The following is a 20,000-nucleotide window of genomic DNA, read 5'->3' as shown; positions in this document are numbered from 1 at the left end:
AGACACAAACACACCAGAGAAGATGTAATAACAGAGTGTTTCTATCAGGAGTTAGTTTAAAGCCAAGAGAAACATGTTCTTAGGCCAGACGTTGTAGTTAGAGCTAGCTGGGGAGACCAGGGTGGGGTCCGTTCGCTGGTGGAGTGTGTTCAGGACACACACACACACTGTTTACCCGGAAGAAAACACACCCGCTGCACATGGTAATATTAAGTGTGTGTGTGTGTGTGTGTGTGTGTGTGTGTGTGTGTGTGTGTGTGTGTGTGTGTGTGTGTGTGTGTGTGTGTGTGTGTGTGTGTGTGTGTGTATGGGAGGGTAAACCCGTGGTGGCCTAGCCACTAAATCTGTTACCTTTTACCTGTCACTTTTTCCACCCTCAATTTGTTTTTCATTTTGATTGATTCCGTTGTCATTGGGCGACCATATTGGATATCAAAGGCTCGTTGAGACCCATGTCAAGCTTCCCTCTCCCGTCTAATGAAAATACAGACTGGTCCAATATTTCTGGGAGGGAGACAAGAGAGAGTAGAATAAGGAGAGAGGGAGGAGAGAAAGAGAGAGAGAGCGAGAAGGAGTAAGGAGAGAGAGGGAGCAGGGGAGAGAGAGAGAGGGAGCAGGGGGAGACAGAGGGCGAGAGAGACAGAGAGAGGGAGAGAGAGAGAGAGAGAAGGAGTAAGGAGAGAGAGGGAGCAGGGGGAGAGAGAGAGGGAGCAGGGGGAGAGAGAGAGGGAGCAGGGGGAGACAGAGGGCGAGAGAGACAGAGAGACACAGAGAGAGAGAGAAGGAGTAAGGAGAGAGAGGGCGCAGGGGGAGAGAGAGAGGGAGCAGGAGGAGAGAGAGAGAGGGAGCAGGGGGAGACAGAGGGCGAGAGAGACAGAGAGACACAGAGAGAGAGGGAGAGAAGGAGTAAGGAGAGAGAGGGAGCAGGGGGAGAGAGAGAGAGGGAGCAGGGGGAGAGAGAGCGAGAGAGAGGGAGCAGGGGGAGACAGAGGGCGAGAGAGACAGAGAGAGAGGGAGAGAGAGAGAGAGAGAGAGAGAGACTCGAGCTAGAAAGTAAATAAGTATTGAGTGATAGGTCTTTGGAATCTGATGGACTTAATAAATACCCTCAGTGCATGTGATGTGTACAGATTTGAGGTCATATTCCATTTAATTCCAACCTCCTCATACCCTCCAAATCTCAGCCAGGGAGCTCTTTGGCCCCTGCTTTGAAAAGAGGGTGAAATGTGTTGATGTTAGGAGAGGCTAAAAACAACAGAGAGACCTAACACCCAGGGCTTTCTGGAGCATCACACTAATGAAAAGACAGTGGATAGACAGGGAGGAGCTCTGCACACACACACACACACACACACACACACACACACACGCACACACACACACACACACCCAACACACAGTGGAGGCGCTCTGAACAGAAGATAACCCCTGCTTATAGTTATATGAAACAGCCTTCCATACGAGGACAGTCACTGCGCTGAGAAAACAGGCCGGGGAGATCTCTCTCTCTCTATTTTCCTTCTTGCCTTCTCTCCAAATAGTTTTCACAGATGAATGAATAGCGTTCTTGACTCCATGTGACCTCTCCGTTCTCTTGTCACTTTGCCACACCACCCAGAGTGTAGCTGTACTGAGACTTTTCTGAAACCTTTCGGCTTTGATGTTCTCACTGAAAAGTGTTCAAAGATGACATTCTCCACTCCAGTCCTCTCAGGGTGTGCTAAGATGTACTAACCCTTCTTGACCCACTCTCCTTTGATGTGTCGTCCCGTCCCCCGTCCCCCCAACAGGTCCTCCAGGAGGAGACGTCCATCCCGGGCAGCGACCTCAACCTGCTGTACCTGGGCAGCAGGGCGGCCGGCTACAAGCCTGTCCTCAAGGTCACCATGACCCAGGCCAGTGTGCCCTTCAACCTCATGAAGGTAGGGCTTTCTTCTTTAGGTGTAACTAAATTGTGACTGGCATTGCTATCTCCACAGGTCTTGTAGGTCTTACAATACAGGCCAAAATACAGTGAATAGATGTTTTTTAATAAATGTGCTAACACAAAACCAAGGCTACAATTTATTTTGATGTCAAATGCCTTTTGAGTGCGAAATGTACAGTCAGTCTTACCCTAGCTGGCCATTGTAATGCCCGTCTGAAAATGTGTTAATTCCATAATCTATTCCAGGTGCACCTGATGGTGGCGGTGGTGGGGCGTCTGTTCCAGAAGTGGTTCCCTGCCCAGCCCAACCTCTCCTACACCTTCATCTGGGACAAGACAGACGCTTACAACCAGAAGGTCTACGGCTTGTCTGAGGCAGTCGGTGAGTACTGCGGAGCGGGCCAAAGCACACGCTACGAGTTAAAGGGAAATTTAAAGCATGTTCGACTTCATATTCATCCTCTCCAGCACCAACCCGACATCAACGTGTGTTCTAGGTTTTGTGGGGAAAAGATGGAGGGAGATAAATGTTTCAAATGATGTCATCGGTGTGCAGCATGTGATTTTAACCAATTGCCTACTAATTGTCTGCTAATTGGTTGATGAGGTCACTGGAAACACTTATCTTCCTCTATTTTTTTTGCTGCCAAACATAGCAACGTGCCATTTTCACACACGTTGATGTTGGGGTGGTGCTGGAGATGATGAATATGATGTTGAAACATTTATAAATGTCCATTTCAAGGTTGATTTATCCCCAAAGGACCGTTCCTCTTGGGCACGAAAGGTGACAGGCAGACACACATAGTATTTCTTCAGTGAAGCTATCGTACGGCGTACTCCTTTGTCCGCCTTTCCTAAGCCCGTGTAGAGCACCTACATTACATGTGCCTTTCGCTTAAACAGCTCTTTGTAAATGCTAAGGGAGTCCCTAACAGGCTGCTGTCAAAGAACTGACTTCCCTCAGATGTGTGTGCTGAACGGTTAAGGAAGTGCTTTGGTTTAATACAGACCGTTGAGGCCTTCAGATCTGCCTGTGTGATGTCTGTCTTCACGATGATATGCTAATGCATTCCACACAAAAAACAACTGCTGCTTTTGGTCGTTCTTCACTTTTTCGTTTCACATGTGTATGATAACTCTGCAACACAAAAACCACCGCAGAGAGGAATCACGTTGTTCTTGTTTTTGCACACACTCACACACACACAGACACTCACACACACACACGCCCGCACACACACACACACACACACACACACACACACACACACACACACACACACACACACACACACACACACACACACACACACACACACACACACACACACACACACACACACACACACACACACACACACACACACACACACACACACACACACACACACACACACACACACACACACACACACACACACACACACACACACACACACACACACACACACACACACACACACACGCACGCCACACACACACACACACGCCCGCACACACACGCCACACACACACACACACACACACACACACACACACACACACACACACACACACACACACTCTCTCTCAGCTTTCTGAAGGTCATGGCGAAAGGTGTGGCTTCGTTCTGACTAAAATACAGCCGGGGGTTAGAGCTGCTTCTGGAGAACGTTGATGGTTGTGCTCACAATGAAATCCCTAAACACACTTGTCACCGTACGCTCAAGCTGTTCCAGTGCCTGACAGGCAGGCAGACATGCAGCGGCTTGTTATTTTCAGTCCTGGGGGATTGGGGAGGGAGGGAAAGGAAGTTGGCCAGTGTAAAACTACCCATGTTTCTCTCATATGTAAATAAATAGAAAATGACCGCCTTTACATAAACAAACTGTTAGACGGTGTAGACGCTGCAGGGTTATTATTGTTGAGTCTAATGTATTCTTGCTTTGCCAGGAAGGAAGAGATAGGAGAAGGAATCGGAGGGTGTTATTAGAAATGGACCAGCCCCAAGTCATATTGATTGATTGTGTTTTCACCTTCTAACCTCCCCTTCGTCAGCATTTGTTTTTTTCCAATTGCATTACGCCTGTCTGGTCATTTGGCCTGCACCATTATTGATCCATCAGTGGGGGTTTGTCGTAATGTGATCAGCTGAAGACAGATAGGAGTTTAAAAAGAGCTGTAAGGAGATGATTATCAAGCTTGGGAAAGTTATGTAATTACAAACTGAGTGGAGCTGTTGAGGTACGACGGCAGAGATGAATTGTAATTGTGTAAGACGACTAATTAGAATCACTCGAGACAAAAACAAGTAATACCAATAACATTGACTAGGCTTATACTCGTCGTTAGTCAGTTGGAGTGTTGTCATTAACAGTATCTGTGCTAACCCGATAGCCTCCTTCCTGTTCCTGTTGTAGTGTCGGTGGGTTTTGAGTACGAGTCGTGTCTGGACCTGATCCTGTGGGAGAAGAGGACCGCCACACTGCAGGGCTATGAGCTGGACGCGTCCAACATGGGAGGCTGGACGCTGGACAAACACCATATACTGGATATCCAGAACGGTAGGAACATGACTGCACACACACACACACACACACACACACACACACACACACACACACACACACACACACACACACACACACACACACACACACACACACACCAAGCACACATGCGTGGACCTCCCCACACACACACACACACACAAACAAACTCACATTTACACACATGCACACACACTCATCACCAATGACTGTATATATGAGCCATGTGACCATATTGTTTCCTATGTGAAGACTCAATAGCGCATTGAAGCCAAATTAAGTCTGTTAAGATGGCGTCTCATGGAGACCTAACATGCACAGTTTGAACTAGCCCAGGAAGTGACGTTGCGGGGTAGCTCAGTGCTGCCCCCTCTTATTGAGTAACTCAAGTTGAAGGCTGACTGGGATACTGCAGGCTGCCATTAGCAACTAAATGATCCTTATAACTGCGATTTTAAAATAACATCTGATGCATTAGAAGCAATTATTGGTACCATGATTGTTTTCGGAAAAACGTTTCATTTACAGGAATATTGACCACGAAGGAGGATCCTGTTTTCTGCTAACAATGCCTGCAGTACCACAGTCGGCGTTTGAACTTCCGTGGCTTCAGTGAGAAGGAGCAGTCTTTCTCCCCTGCTCGTCACACACGTACAGATTCCCCCACCACCTCTACCTCCAGCTTAATGCCTATCCTGCAGCCGCAACTCTAATTCATGCCTTATTCACCTTTACAAGCTACCTAAGTGGTACCTTCTCAACAGATTTACACAGGGCTTATCGTTATTCGCTGACATAAGCTTGTTAAACAGGAAGCTCAACAGCACATCAATTACAGGTGCTATCTATCGTACAGACACGGTGAGGAGCTTTAAAAACGCTAAGTCACATCACAGTAGACAGGAATGAATCGGGGTGTGTGTGTGTGTGTGTGTGTGTGTGTGTGTGTGTGTGTGTGTGTGTGTGTGTGTGTGTGTGTGTGTGTGTGTGTGTGTGTGTGTGTGTGTGTGTGTGTGTGTGTGTGTGCGTGTGTAAGCGTGTGTAAGCGTGTGTGTGTGTGTGTGTGTGTGTGTGTAAGCCACAACAGGGCCTGACTGACGACAGATCTCGTCTAGCACTCATGTTAATGTAAACACTGCTAACCAAACGAAGAGCATCATCGACTTATCTGTCAGAGCGACCTTGATGGAGAGAGCGAGAGAGAGATACTTGGCAGCCGAAACGTTTACGGGCCACCATGTCATCAACAAGACATCAGACAAGCTGTGATATATGCCAGCCATGCTACGCTCTACCCTGACCAGTGATACTTCAACAGGAGAAACAGAGGGGAAGAGATGGCAGAGAGAGAGGGATGGGGAGAAGAGATGGGGTGAAATAGAGAGGGGAGGAAGGAAAGAGATGGAGGGAAAGAGGTAGAGGGAGAGGAGAGAGTGTTAAGTATCCTTAACACATACTGTATGTCTAAAACCCTTAAAGAAGGTAAAGACCGGTCAGGACAGGACATCCTGTCAGGACAGGATGTCCTCAACTCCCCGACCGCCAACCCTGATCCACATCCTAAAAAACAGAAACCATTAGCTGGAACGAGTGTGGGTACGGCCCGGGACGCCTCAGCTTCCCCCCAGCGTTTAAATCAGATAAACGACTGAAGTTTTGACGTCCGTCGACTTTTCAAACTGACACTTGACTTAATTGAATCAGCCCCATCGTCGAGACAACCCAACGGCCATGACAGGAGTGGGAGAGATAAGATCAGCTCAGACCGGGACAGGGACGGGCGTTCGCTAGATTTGCCTGTCATAAATACCCTCCCAGACAGACTCTTAACAGAGTGGATGTCTATAACAAACACCCACATTGGATGTCCATAAGGACAGAGGGGATAATGGTGGTTCCTAGTGAAGGACCCAATCTACCAGAGTAATGAAGCTGGAGATGAGATGAGGCTGCAGTGGTGGAGACTGCTATCTGGGATCCTTGGGACTTGCCCTACCCTAAACCCTGACCCTAACCTATCCTTAATCCTTACCTTAAACATTTTTAATTTCAATGGGGTAGGGATGTCCCAAAGATCCAACTGGGATTTCGTGAAAACCAGGGAATTTATTCAACGTATCTGGAATTTTGCGTTATTTATTTATTTAACCTTTATTTTAACTAGGCATGTCAGTTAAGAACAAATTCTTATTTACAATGACGGCCTACACCGGCCAAACCCGGACGACTCTGGGCCAATTGTCCGCCGCCCTATAGGACTCCCAATCACGGCTGGTTGTGATACAGCCTGGATACGAACCAGGGTGTCTGTAGTGACGCCTCTACCACTGAGATGCAGTGCCTTAGACCGCTACGCCACTCGGGAGCCCCAGTATATATATATAATATATGACTATAGCTTCATTAAAACGTTATAATCAACACTCTTTTTAATGTGACCCATACCCCTTAAACTAATGATTAAACTGAACGTTCCTTCATAACTACTCAAGTTTATAGTTTATACCAACAGAGTTAGGAATAGGAGTGAACTTTTACACAACCCTAACTTGTTTCCTTAACCTCTGCTACTCTCTGTAGACTAACGTATGGAAAAGATTATCCCACTGCTATAAACAGTAGAGTAGGTTGGAAATAGTTGTAGCTATTGTAGTAGGAGCCAAAAGGCCTGCAGAATGAATGCATGGTTACGGGAAGTCCTGGACTTATTGAAGTTTAGTTAGAAAACGGCCAACCTTCAACCATCCGACGGCATGTTGGACATTACAGTCCTGTAGCAGACCCTCTTATTCAGTCACTCACATTCTGCACGCAGCAAACCGAAGCTCAATGACAAATTACTGTCTAAAAAATACTGCAAATGTGTCACAAACCATAGACATTATTCTGAAGATCCACAGTGCTGAGGGTGAAGCAAAGGAGTAGTCTGAGAATGACAAAAGGGTCTGATATTGAATACAGGCTATATGTAGTAGTGTGAGTAAAAATCTGGCTGAAGGACATTGATGCGCTGAATCCTAATTGCTGTTAAACGCTTTCCCCTCCGTTCATTCTCTGGTTCACACACATTAACTCACAATGCTCGTATGCCCGCTACAAAACACACACAAAGCTAATGAACGTATAATTACGTGTCCGGTTGTTTGGTTGTCGGGGGCGATTGTCGTCAGGCAGGCTCAGGTTGCCGGGGCGGTGGTGTAGGGGGTACAGGGGGTGTTTAGGGGGTCTTGCTCTTTCAGCCATCCAGCTCTTTAATGACACTAAGCCTTCTTTCACCTCTCCGGCTTAGTCCCAGCTGTCTGAGGGAATTCCGCTAGTCTTTCATCTCCCACACACAAACACACACACACACACACACACACCACGATCACACACATATACACACACACAAACACACACAAACCCACATACATGCACACACACGTGCATACACACAGGCATACACACACACACACACACACACACACACACACACACACACACACACACACACACATACGAACACACTACACATACAGTTGTCAGTTTGACCCAGACCCAACACTCCCACCCTCCTCCTCCTCCCAGTTAGTCCCTCCTCTCCTCATCCCACTCTCCCCCCTTTTCCAAGACCCCCAAACACGCACATACACACACACTCCCTCCCCCTCGACACACACACCTACTACCCCAACCACTCCATTACAACCACATATCTCTATCTCACTCCCTGGCCCTTTGATTGGCCCCATTACTCCATCAGCTAGCACAGAAATCAGACCCCATTACTTGGGCATCTCAGCCAGCCTCCTACTCACTTAACACACTGGACCTCCATTACTGCTCTGTAGCCCCAAAATGGCCGCCACAACACAGTTCCTGTCCATCAATCCTTTAGTCCACCTACTAGGACACAAATAGGACACTGGACCTGCGTTACTGCTCTACAGAGCCAAAATGGCTGCCGCAACACAGTTGTTTTGTGATATGTAACTTTTAAGTTGCATGTATTTGGTCAGTCCAAAATTACTTTTTGAATTCTGTCATGGAAATAAATGTATTTCCTATTACCAAGTGATTTACGACTTCTTTGCCTTTAGTTTTCCATGTGGACCAATTTATCGGTGAATTCTGAAAAGCTATCCAAGGATTGTTCCATAGGGTTGTTAGTGAATGATATTGGTTCTTGTAGAACACGTTTCATTTTCTTCCATATTGTTATAGTGTTCTTAACTATACTGTTGTTAATGTGGTTGTAATGACAGCCTCGTCGTTGTTAGTCTCTGTCTTCTTCCTGTGGCCACAGGAAGTGTGTCATATATCACAGTACAATGGCAGCGGGCACACTACCCTTCTTCTCCTTCCTCTTTCCTTCCCGCCATCCCTCCCTCCTTCATCCCTCCTTCCCAATGTCCTCTATCTGTCACCACATCCATCAAATTACCAGTCATCCCTCTCTCTAAATCCCCAGGGCTTTCACTAGGCGAGAGCTTGAGCCCTCACAACAGCGATGTGTGTGTTAGTGCGTGTGGGTCTCGTGCGTGTCACTGCACTACACACCCAGATCAAACACACCGACTAACAGATCCCTCTCGCTGTGAGATTGCTGTCCAGATATTTATTTCCTTGAAAAATGCTTTCATATGCATCGATTTATTTCAAATGCGAGCAGCTTCTAGTATTTCTCCCTCTGCAGTGATGTCTGAATCAGAGCCTGTTGTGCTTTCTGGTTTACATCACACATGCATGTACACACACACACACACACACACACACACAACACACACACACACTCATTATGTCACCCCCGCTGGATGGACATGTAAGAATTGTTGGCCAGCAGCAGTTAAGTGATAGATGACCACATCACAGCTTTCTCCTCGTAGGCTATCATTACCACAAGTCTTTCATCAGACATCTCCTCTTACGTAAGGCCTCTAGGAATCCAGGAATCTGTCAGTCGCTCGACAGTTTAGAAGGAGGGAAAAGAGAGGGGAGGAGAGGAGAGGGAGAAGAGAGAGATGGGCGAGATGAAGCCACAGCTTTCGCTCTTTTTTTCCTCCGTCGGGCTGTTCCATCCTTTCAACTTCCTGTCTGCCGGCTTCAAAGCCCTGATTGGCCCTCAAACACTTCCTGTGTCGACGATGTCTTCCTTCCTGTGTCACAAACACCAGTGTGTTCTCTAAGTGGACTCACAACTTGACACTCCTCCCACCCCCCATCTCTCTTTTACTCATTTTTTTCAATCCCCCTCTTCTGCCTAGCCAGCCTCTTCTCTAGCGGGTCTGCAGGTCCAGATAAGCATAGTGTTTGGCAGCCATTATTATGTCCATCCGGCATTTGCAACCACGGCAGGTCTCTCAGGGGAAGCAGTGATGTCTGTAATCTGAAAGACAGCATTCATGGACAGGGGGAAAAGAAGCACTCTGCTTTCCGAGTTTGCCACTACCCATCTCACCCCGTAGACTCCAGACGTCTCTCACACAAACTCATTCTCAATATTTCATTCTCTGTCATTCCCTTTTTCCTGGTCCTGTGTGTTTTGGCAGCACTCTCACACACATGAAAGTACCTAAAGGCAGTAGGAGGCAGGTGTTTTTACACACACACACACACACACACACACACACACACACACACACACACACACACACACACACACACCTTTTCTCTTATTGCCTACATACACACTAACACACATATTCTCCCGTGTCCTCGTACCGACCATCTCGTCTCTGGTTGGGAGTGTGTAATGTGGTGACGGAAGACCCTGGAGTGGTGAAACCCTGTGATGTCCCCCCCTTCGTCTGGGCCTGTTTCCCCCCCCCTCTCTCTATCTCCCCCTCTCTCTGTCTCTTACTCTCCTCCTTTCATCTCTCCTTATCAGGCCTATTCAGAGGCCTGTGGTGCTGTAGCTCCAGCAGCCAGCTCAGCAGGTGGGCCTCACTACCCACAATCCCACTGGAGTCCTTGGCACCTGGGGAAGCCGGCGGCGCCTTGTTCTCATTCCCCCATTTTAAACTCTCCCCACTCGCTCCCTTTCCCTCGGCCGCGTCATTTATTGTAGTGTCTCACTTTAGTGAGCTGTTATTGTTTTCCAATTCTTATGGGTTGAAAATAAGACAAAAAAAACACTTGATTCGGTACAATGTTGGTTGTGTTGACGTCAGAAGAGCTGGAGACAGTCAAACTCTTTCAGAGACCAAGCAAGCACCACAGGGAAGCTCTTATAGCCATTACCTAGATGAAATTCTTATAGCCATTACCTAGATTAAGCTCTTATAGCCATTACCTAGATTAAATTCTTATAGCCATTACCTAGATTAAGCTCTTATAGCCATTACCTAGATTAAGCTCTTATAACCATTACCTAGATTACGTTTTTATAACCATTATCTAGACTAAACTCTTATAGTGATTACCTAGATTAAACTTTTATAGCCATGACCTAGATTAAACTTTTATAGCCATGACCTAGATTACATTTTTATAGCCACCATCTAGATTGAATTCTTGTAGCCATTACCTAGATTAAGCTTTTATAGCCATTCCCTGGATTAAGTTTTTATAACCATTACCTAGATTAAGTTTTTATAACCATTACCTAGATTAAGTTTTTATAGCCATTACCTAGATTAAGTTTTTATAGCCATTCCCTGGATTAAGTTTTTATAACCATTACCTAGATTAAGTTTTTATAGCCATTACCTAGATTAAGCTCTTATAGCCATTACCTGGATTAAGCTCTTATAGCCATTACCTAGATTAAGCTCTTATAGCCATTACCTGGATTAAGCTCTTATAGCCATTACTTAGATTAAGCTCTTGCAGCCATTACCTAGATTAAGCTTTTATAGCCATTACCTAGATTAAGCTCTTATAGCCATTACCAAGATTAAACTCTTACAGCCATTACCTAGATTAAGCTCTTATAGCCATTACCAAGATTAAACTCCTATAGCCATTACCTAGATTAAGCTCTTATAGCCATTACCAAGATTAAACTCTTATAGCCATTACCTAGATTAAGCTCTTATAGCCATTACCAAGATTAAACTCTTATAGCCATTACCTAGATTAAGCGTGGACAAGCATCTAGTGTGAAATACCAACCTACTATGGTGTTTAGCACAGAAAGACAGGCGGAAGAAGCAGTGACAAGGATTATTATGGGGAATACATTTTGGTTAATGACTTATTGACCAGCACTGTACCAGATTGGAAAATAATCACCCACATTTTGTTCCACGCTTTTACACACGCTAAAACACACATGGGTTGCAGTTTATTTCAATGAAATCAATAGAAAGGAAGAATTCTCGATCTACACACACAAACACACACATACAACACACACACTACACACGCTACACACACACTACACACGCTACACACACAGCACCTGGCCACTGTGGTGTTTTCCCCGGTAGGTCAGTCCTGGGCCTAACTGATTGAGTCGTTTTCCTACCCAGGATCCTGTTCATCTGTTATTGTTGATTTCCCCTCACACACCAAGAGTCCCAAAAGGAGGTGTGTGTGTGTGTGTGTGTGTGTGTGTGTGTGTGTGTGTGTGTGTGTGTGTGTGTGTGTGTGTGTGTGTGTGTGTGTGTGTGTGTGTGTGTGTGTGTGTGTGTGTGTGTGTGTGTGTGTGTGTGTGTTTGTGCGTAAACAGGAAATAGGCCATCCGTCCCATTTCCTATGTGTACCTTTGTGACCATCATTCTGGCCGTTGATATTGGTGTGACTATTCCATAACAATTTGCTAAATCAATACACTTATAACATTCAAATAGGTCATCAGAAACCTCAGGACACCAAATGTAACTTGTAATCAGCCAGAAAATGTATTGATTGATCAGAATCGCATAGACGAAATACTAAAATAAGATGATAGTGTATTTTCTGACTGTAAGACAACAGCCTAGCTGGCCCATCCAAGCTACACCTGAAGTATATTGAAAACTAATTTCACACATATAACAACAGATGTGGCCTAAAGACAATATTCAATTGACAGTAGTCTGATGGGTGAAAATATGATCAATTGCATTGACAAAGAAGGGAACAGAGATGACCAAATAGCACTTCTTCCATATCATCCTACAGAGTTCCATGCAGGCCAGACGTTTTGATTGCTGCACCCCTATCAGAAAGAGCCAAGGTTTCTAACGAACCTATTTTTGCCAAACCACTATACAAATTGTGAGGATGGTCTCTCTTTCAAAAGAGAACTGTTTCCTAGAATAACCGCAGCGCCACCTCATTTGAGTCCTGGTGACAATCAGCAAAAGTAATTTGGGCTATTTCTGTAATATTCCGTTATATTCTTACTGTGAAATATATGTGTGTTGACTGTGGTAGGGCAGGGCCTGTGATGTCTGCCTAACTAACATGTTGATTTCACTGGCATCATTAGCAGCCATAGCCTACTAAGCACAGATAAATACAACTCAAAACATGCTGCTCTGTTCTTAAAAAAAATGGTCTTGTGTAATGTTTTTTTTATGACCTTCCTAAACTAAATATGAATGGATTTCTTTGATTGTTTATTTTAAATGGATTTATTAGACTGGCTATTAGACTATTTAACAGGCGATGCTACTGTTAAATATGCGTACGGTCATTTTGACCCTAATGGCGCTTTGAGGATGAAATGCCCAGAAACGTTATTTATTTTATTATATTTACCTCAAAGGATTGCTAGAGTTTAAAATACACATATTTAGGATAGGTGGGTTCAAGGTTTTCAATGAAATGAAGTCATTGAAATGACAGAATGTAAAAGGTCCAGATTGACCGTTCTAGTGTTAACGGCTTCCAGGTCAATGTGGAGGTCAGTGCCACCAAGAGCCATGGCTGGACATGGAATAGAACCGTATTGTCCATCCGACGATGGAGGCGTCACCGTACAATAACTAGAATTATTATTCAAAAACGTCACGCACATTGACATCATGGACAATACACTGCAGTCTTCAGGAAAACAATACTGTTCCGATCCTTTCTCATTTACATTTACGATCAACCCAACACGTTGGTGTAACGGTCTTCCATTTAACGATGATGTCAGCTTCCGTATTGTAGACATTCAGAACGGGCCGGCTTCCAGTTCTAATCTCCATCACAGTGCATTATGCTGATTTTCTCTGACACGCCCCAAGACGGTTATCCCCTCGCTTTCTCTCCGTCTCAATAATGGAAAATGTGTACAAGCATATTTTATCGTCTCTACTCGTTGGCGCACAGACACGCACAAACACAAACACGCACGCGCACACACACACACACACTCGTTCATAATGCATGCATTCAGGCAGAACCAGAGGATTACATTAACCCCTTGTTACCCTGATGGTGTAATACCCCATACAGACCTATTGCATTGTTACACTAATGTGACCATGTCTGTGGTTCCTAAGGGAGGAGTTACTGTTCATGTCCATTAGGGACGCAGCCCATGTTCCCAATTAGTCTGATACAGGAGTTCAACTCCTACAGAACATCTCTCAGAGGGGACTAAACCATATGTATGCAGCTGGTGGGGATTGCCATCTGTATTAATATACAGTGTGTGCTTTCTCAGCCCCAATCCATCTTTGTTAGGCCAGTCCAGCACACACACACACACACACACACACACACACACACTATCCAAACCGCTCCACAGTCCCAATCACCCAATCACATCAGTTTTTCAAACAGGCACGGCGCTGAGCCGCCCGCTCTGCTATAGCTAACGCTAGCTCTGCTCAGCACGATCCATCGCAGCCGCTACTGCTATCGCTAACCGCTAACTCCGCTCCATCAGCTAATCGATGAAAGCTCCTGGTGATCAGAGGGCGCTAGGCGAACTAGCTACCTGAGATTTAGGGGGTTCAGCTGGATGTTCGGTGCTGGGCTACGGTTGGTTAGGGGTTCGGGCTGGCGGTGCAGACCCTCGTTGTGCGGGGGCTCACTCACAGAGGGGTTTCTCTCCAAGATGGCGTAATTCATCTAGCGGTTAATAAACCTAGCAATCGGCAAAGCGGCTGCGCAGAATTCCAACATGTTGCCCGACGTGAATAATTTAAGGCACACAGCGTGACGCCATCCTTTGAAGTACTTTCTTTGAAGCAAAAGCCCCCCTTTTTGCTCCTATCTTCTCCTCCATCCATCCCTCTCTTCATCTCTTCCCCCTCTCCATCCAAAATAACTACACCAAGACTTGGTCCTGTTTGCACTGCCTTTTGGTTCCCAGTGGAATAACTTTGGTGACGCTGCTTTTAGTAGTTCTCTGTAAGAGGAAGGGTTCTCTCCATCCCCCTCCTTTCTCACTCACTCTCTCTCTCTCTCTGTCTTTCTGTCCTCAGAGTTCTGCTAAACATACTAAAGAGCGAGAAAAAGAAAAAGAGAGGAATGAGAAAGAGAGAGAAAGGAGGGACGAGACTGGTGTGGTTTGGCTGGGCGGTCGGGAGGAAGTGGAAATAATGACATGCAGTTTTGACGGAGGCTGTGGTTGAGGCGTATTTGCGAGCTCTGAAGATGACAGCAGTTTTGGGAGTTGTTGTTATTTCTGAATGACCCAAATGACCTACCCAACCATCCATCCATCCCTCATACCACTCTGTCTCTTGCGCTCTCTCTCTCTCTCTCTTTCTCTCTCTCTCTCCTGCTATTTCTCTCTATTTTCTTCACTCTCTCTCCCTTTTGTCTCCACTGGCAAGCCCTTGAAATATATTTTTTTAAAGTTATACTGAACAAAAATATAAATGCAACATGCAACAATTTCAAAGATTTTACTGAGTTACAGTTCATATATGGAAATCAGTCAACTGAAATAAATTATTTTCTTTATCTATGGATTTCACATGACTGGGCAGGGGCCAGGCCCAGCCAATCAGAATTAGTTTTTCCCCACAAAAGGGCTTTATTACAGACAGAAATACTCCTCAGTTTCATCAGCTGTTCTGGTCTCAGACGATCCCGCAGGTTGGACCTACTGACAAATTCTCTAAAACAACGTTGTAGGTGGCTTATGGTAGAGAAATGAACATTAAATTATCTGGCAACAAATCTGGTGGACATTCCTGCAGTCAGCATGCCAATTGCAGGCTCCCTCAAAACTTGAGACATTTTAGACTGTCCTTTTATTGTCCCCAGCACAAGGTGTATCTGTGTAAAGATCATGCTGTTTAATCAGCTTCTTGATATGCCACACCTGTCAGGTGGATGGATTATCTTGGCAAAGGAGAAATGCTCACTAAAAGGGATGGAAACAAATTTTGGCACAAAATTTGAGAGAAATAAAAAAACATTTCACCTCATTTCACCTCATGGGACCAACGCTTTATGTTGCGTTTATATTTTTGTTCAGTGTATATTACAGGGAAAAAATCCTTGCATATTTATTGTAGAGTAATACAAACATGGAAAACTTTCAGTGACACTTTTCCAAATAAGATATCACACATGCCTTTTACAGAATATACACTGAGTGTACAAAACATTAGGAACACCTTCCTAATATTGAGTTGCACCCCCCTTTTGCCCTCAGAACAGCCTCGATTCATCGGGGCATGGACTCTACAAGGTGTCGACAGCGTTCCACAGGGATGCTGGCCCATGTTGACTCCAATGCTTCCCAAAGTTGTGCCAAGTTGGCTGGATGTCCTTTGGGTGGTTGACCATTCCTGATACACACGGGAAACTGTTGAGTGTGAAAAACCCAGCAGCGCTGCAGTTCTTGACTCAAACCGGAACGCCTGGCACCTACTACCATACCCCGTTCAAAGGCACTTACATCTTTTGTCTTGCTACTTGAAAGCATCAAGGCTACCAGCAATAGCTGCCTATGTTGTACAGCCAGCCAACCATTCAATCCCGAGACTGTGAAGGGAGCCTGGTGACCTTAAAGTAGGTGTTTGAATGTGTACATTACGCCGGTATGTTGTACACTGTGTCCATGTACTTTACATACTTTCATGTTTGTTGTCTGTGCATCGATGTGTATGTACACTCACCTTTTCCCTCCGTCAGACATTCGTTATTCTATTTCATACCGCTCGGCCACGCCACAACACGGCCGCGTTTGCCGTCCGTGATTCCCTCCGACCCTGGTCTCTCTCCCGATGTCCTTGATCCAACCAGAGCCATGAAATAAAGATCAAAGCTCTTCTCCTCTGCCTCTCTCTCCCCGGCTCTCCCTCTCTACTCCACACCTTGCTGCCTCGTACACGCACCACACCTCGCTCCAGCACAGATAAAAGACCCCCTGTGTGTTGATGGACAGGTCCAGTCTATTTGATCCACAGTTAGGCTTCGTCAGCAGGGGTGCTGATTATAAAGAAACTGAGGAAAGTAACAAAGTCAAAACAAGACTACATGTTGTAAAACTTTCATTTTACAAATCTTTTTCAACGTGTATATTTTAGTTTTTTTTACTTTGTTCTTTATTTTGTACTTATCAGACCACTAGGCTTATATTTTGGTATTTCTAAAGCCTGGCTGTAGGCTACCCAATGAACTGCCTCTAGCATTAGTTCCTGTTGTTATTAGCCAAGCGGTTAGCAGAACACCACGCGTGCCGCCAAAGCCCTCTCCCCTCCATCACCATATCCTCAGGCCGGATATTAAACCCCAGTGTTTTGGACCCAACTGAAAACACAACCCCACTGGCTACATCACACAGCCCAAAATCCATGCAGCAGCACCCTCTGCCACTTTCTCTTCCTCTCTCTCTTTATCTCTCATTCAGCCTAACATAGACAACTCTCATTCCCCCACAGCCAATCAGAAACTATTCCAATCAGTGCCGATCTCTGGGACACGGGTGGGCAGAGTGGGCCAGGGCCTGTGGATAGTGGTACAGGGCGTGTGTTTGTTCCAATGGCCCTCAGGAGACAGGGCATGGCACAGCACAGAGCTAAGCTCAGTACATCCTGGGGGGAGCTTAGTATAACAACATTCCCATACATCCCCATAATATTCCCAAAACATCCCAATATATCCCCATAATATTCACAAAACATCCCCATATATCTCCACAATATTCCCAAAACATCCCCATATATCCCCACAATATTCCCAAAACATCCCCATATATCCCCACAATATTCCCAAAACATCCCCATATATCCCCACAATATTCCCAAAACATTTCCATTATATCCCCACAATATTCCCAAAACATTTCCATAGTGTTCATTTCATTTCTATAGTATATTCAGTGCTTTTAGTGGAAAGAAAAAACTGCCAAAAATAATTTTAGGCGCCAGCATTTTAATTTTACTATACCAGGGTTGATATTTTAGAGCGAATATTCAATAAGAAGTTTGAGGTGCCCAATACTGGCCCAAATCAAGTATATGGAGGAGAAAGGAACCTGAGACGGGGACAATGTCAAGGCACCAGACCTGAGAGAATAGAATGATTGATTAACCGGCTGCAATTGTATTGATTTGGTAGCTCTTTCCTTTACTGCCAGAGGGAATCATACTTGGAGGGGAATAATCGATGATAATGAGAGCAGTAATTAAATAGTTATGTATTCGCAAAGATAAATACATTGTTGAGGAAGCTATTGATATGGATGATAACACTAATGATACTGTACTTAGTAATTATTATAATATTATTTAGGTACAATATTATAGTATGATTTAAAAGTATTTAATGTCATTTTTTAAATGATTATGTATTGAATAAATACAATATTATTTAATAATTATTATCATAAGTATTAGAATTAGTATAGCTAGTAATCAGAACAATATTAATGTTGTAATTTTGTATGTAGTATTTTCATCACATTATTAAGAGTTTTATTACCTCATCATATATAAGTTATGTCTCCATGAATATGCTGATAATCAAGTAGCTGTAATTATTATTTTAGTTGTCCGCAATTTGTATTGCTAGCTACAAAAGTAATGATTTTGATTATCAATTTTTTTTTTAATCTAGAAATGATATATTTTTTTCATTTTTATATACAGGTAGTTGTATTTATTGATAGAGGCTATTTCAGAATAGCAGTGGTTTGAAGTACTGCACTTTATACTAGGTACAGTTGGTTTTTACATATTGTTGCTTTGAAAACTACACCTACGGCTGATCCCATTTAACTCCTTTGTCTTTCAACAGTTTTTGTTCAAATCAGCACCCTGTTGTGTGTTACTGGTGGGGGAGGCGTCATGTTCTTAAATGTGTGGTGACACACATGCATCTTTCCATCTCCCACGCTGTGTGATCCTATGAAACCCTGTTGAGAGGAAAGAGAGAACATACTGTATGTTTCCCATGCCAATAAAGCCCTTTGAATTGAATTGAATGGAAAGAGAGAGAAGTGCAAGGTCAGGCAACACCTACCAGGGTGCCCCACTCCCATAACACCCTCATCACCCCATAACACCCTCATCACCCCATAACACCCTCATCACCCCAGCCCAAACACCCAGTCCCAGCACCATACGCAGCGCTAACAGCATTGATCGATACCAAACGACCACCATTACCAGATAAAATCCTGCTCTCAGTCCCAGCACCACGTAAATGAACATTCCAATGATCAAAAGGCCGTAATCATGACAACAGGAGCAGCTGTGGTGTCAACCCATTTAAACCCTGCTACGTTTCCTTCAGATCACATTCTCAGAGAGGTGAAAATCATCTGACAAATAAAATATTCAAAGCCTGTATTAATTCACATTTTTGGTGAAATGCTAATTGTGTGTGTGTGTGTGTGTGTGTGTGTGTGTGTGTGTGTGTGCGTGCGTGCGTGCGTGCGTGCGTGAAGTGGGTCTAATTTTAAAGCAGTGAGTGTTTATTTCCTGGCTGCATAGCTAGTTAGCCTTGGGGCGAGGATTAACACGAAGTGGTGTTGAGTTAAAAATGAAAAACAACATTGGCCTGAATTTGTTCTATGGAAGAGAGAGTGAACGAGGGAAGTTTGTAACGCTTTGATTTGATTTCCCTGCGGCGATCATCTGGTGAAGTGTTGCAGCTACTGGGCATTCAAAGTGTTACGTTGATCCCTCAACCACGTTTGCAACACGCCAAATCATATTCCTTCTACGTATAAGCTGTTGTTTGATAATACTTTACAGTTTAAATATGCGTCACCTCCATTTTTGTCATTTTTGGCGAATATGGAAGTTCCGAAATTACAGAAATGTACGAAAAGCTACATGTATAAGCCAACAACAATTGGCTCATTTTTCGGCAATCTTCCACTCATCACAATGACACACGACTTTGACACAGCAACTAATCTTCCTCTCTCATCTTCCTCCCCCTCCAGGCATCCTGTACAAGGGCAATGGTGAGAACGTGTTCATCTCCCAGCAGCCCCCAGTGATCAGCAGCATCATGGGTAACGGCCGGCGCCGCAGCATCTCGTGCCCCAGCTGTAACGGCCAGGCGGAGGGCAACAAGCTGCTGGCCCCCGTGGCGCTGGCCTGTGGCGCCGACGGGAGCCTCTTCGTCGGGGACTTCAACTACATCCGACGCATCTTCCCCTCTGGGAACGTCACCAGTGTGATGGAGCTGCGGTACGGATGGAGAGAGGGGGGAAAACACAGCCTATG

General features: G+C 44.9%; 1 protein-coding gene across 14 annotated transcripts in view; it reads left to right on the top strand.

Moving 5' to 3' along the window:
- The window catches only part of LOC106610060 (teneurin-3), a 435,054-nt gene that overhangs the window by 377,738 nt on the left and 37,316 nt on the right, over positions 1 to 20,000 (top strand). For all 14 annotated transcript variants that reach the window (XM_014209180.2, XM_014209182.2, XM_014209187.2 and 11 more), the window contains 4 exons: positions 1,791 to 1,922; positions 2,174 to 2,309; positions 4,330 to 4,473; positions 19,715 to 19,964. In XM_014209180.2, coding sequence (XP_014064655.1) covers positions 1,791 to 1,922; positions 2,174 to 2,309; positions 4,330 to 4,473; positions 19,715 to 19,964 — 662 coding nt within the window. The remainder of the gene's footprint in view (positions 1 to 1,790; positions 1,923 to 2,173; positions 2,310 to 4,329; positions 4,474 to 19,714; positions 19,965 to 20,000) is intronic.

Source organism: Salmo salar, chromosome ssa08 (assembly GCF_905237065.1).
Source record: "Salmo salar chromosome ssa08, Ssal_v3.1, whole genome shotgun sequence".
Taxonomy (NCBI): Eukaryota; Metazoa; Chordata; class Actinopteri; order Salmoniformes; family Salmonidae; genus Salmo; species Salmo salar.
This window is presented reverse-complemented; position numbering and strand designations above follow the sequence as displayed.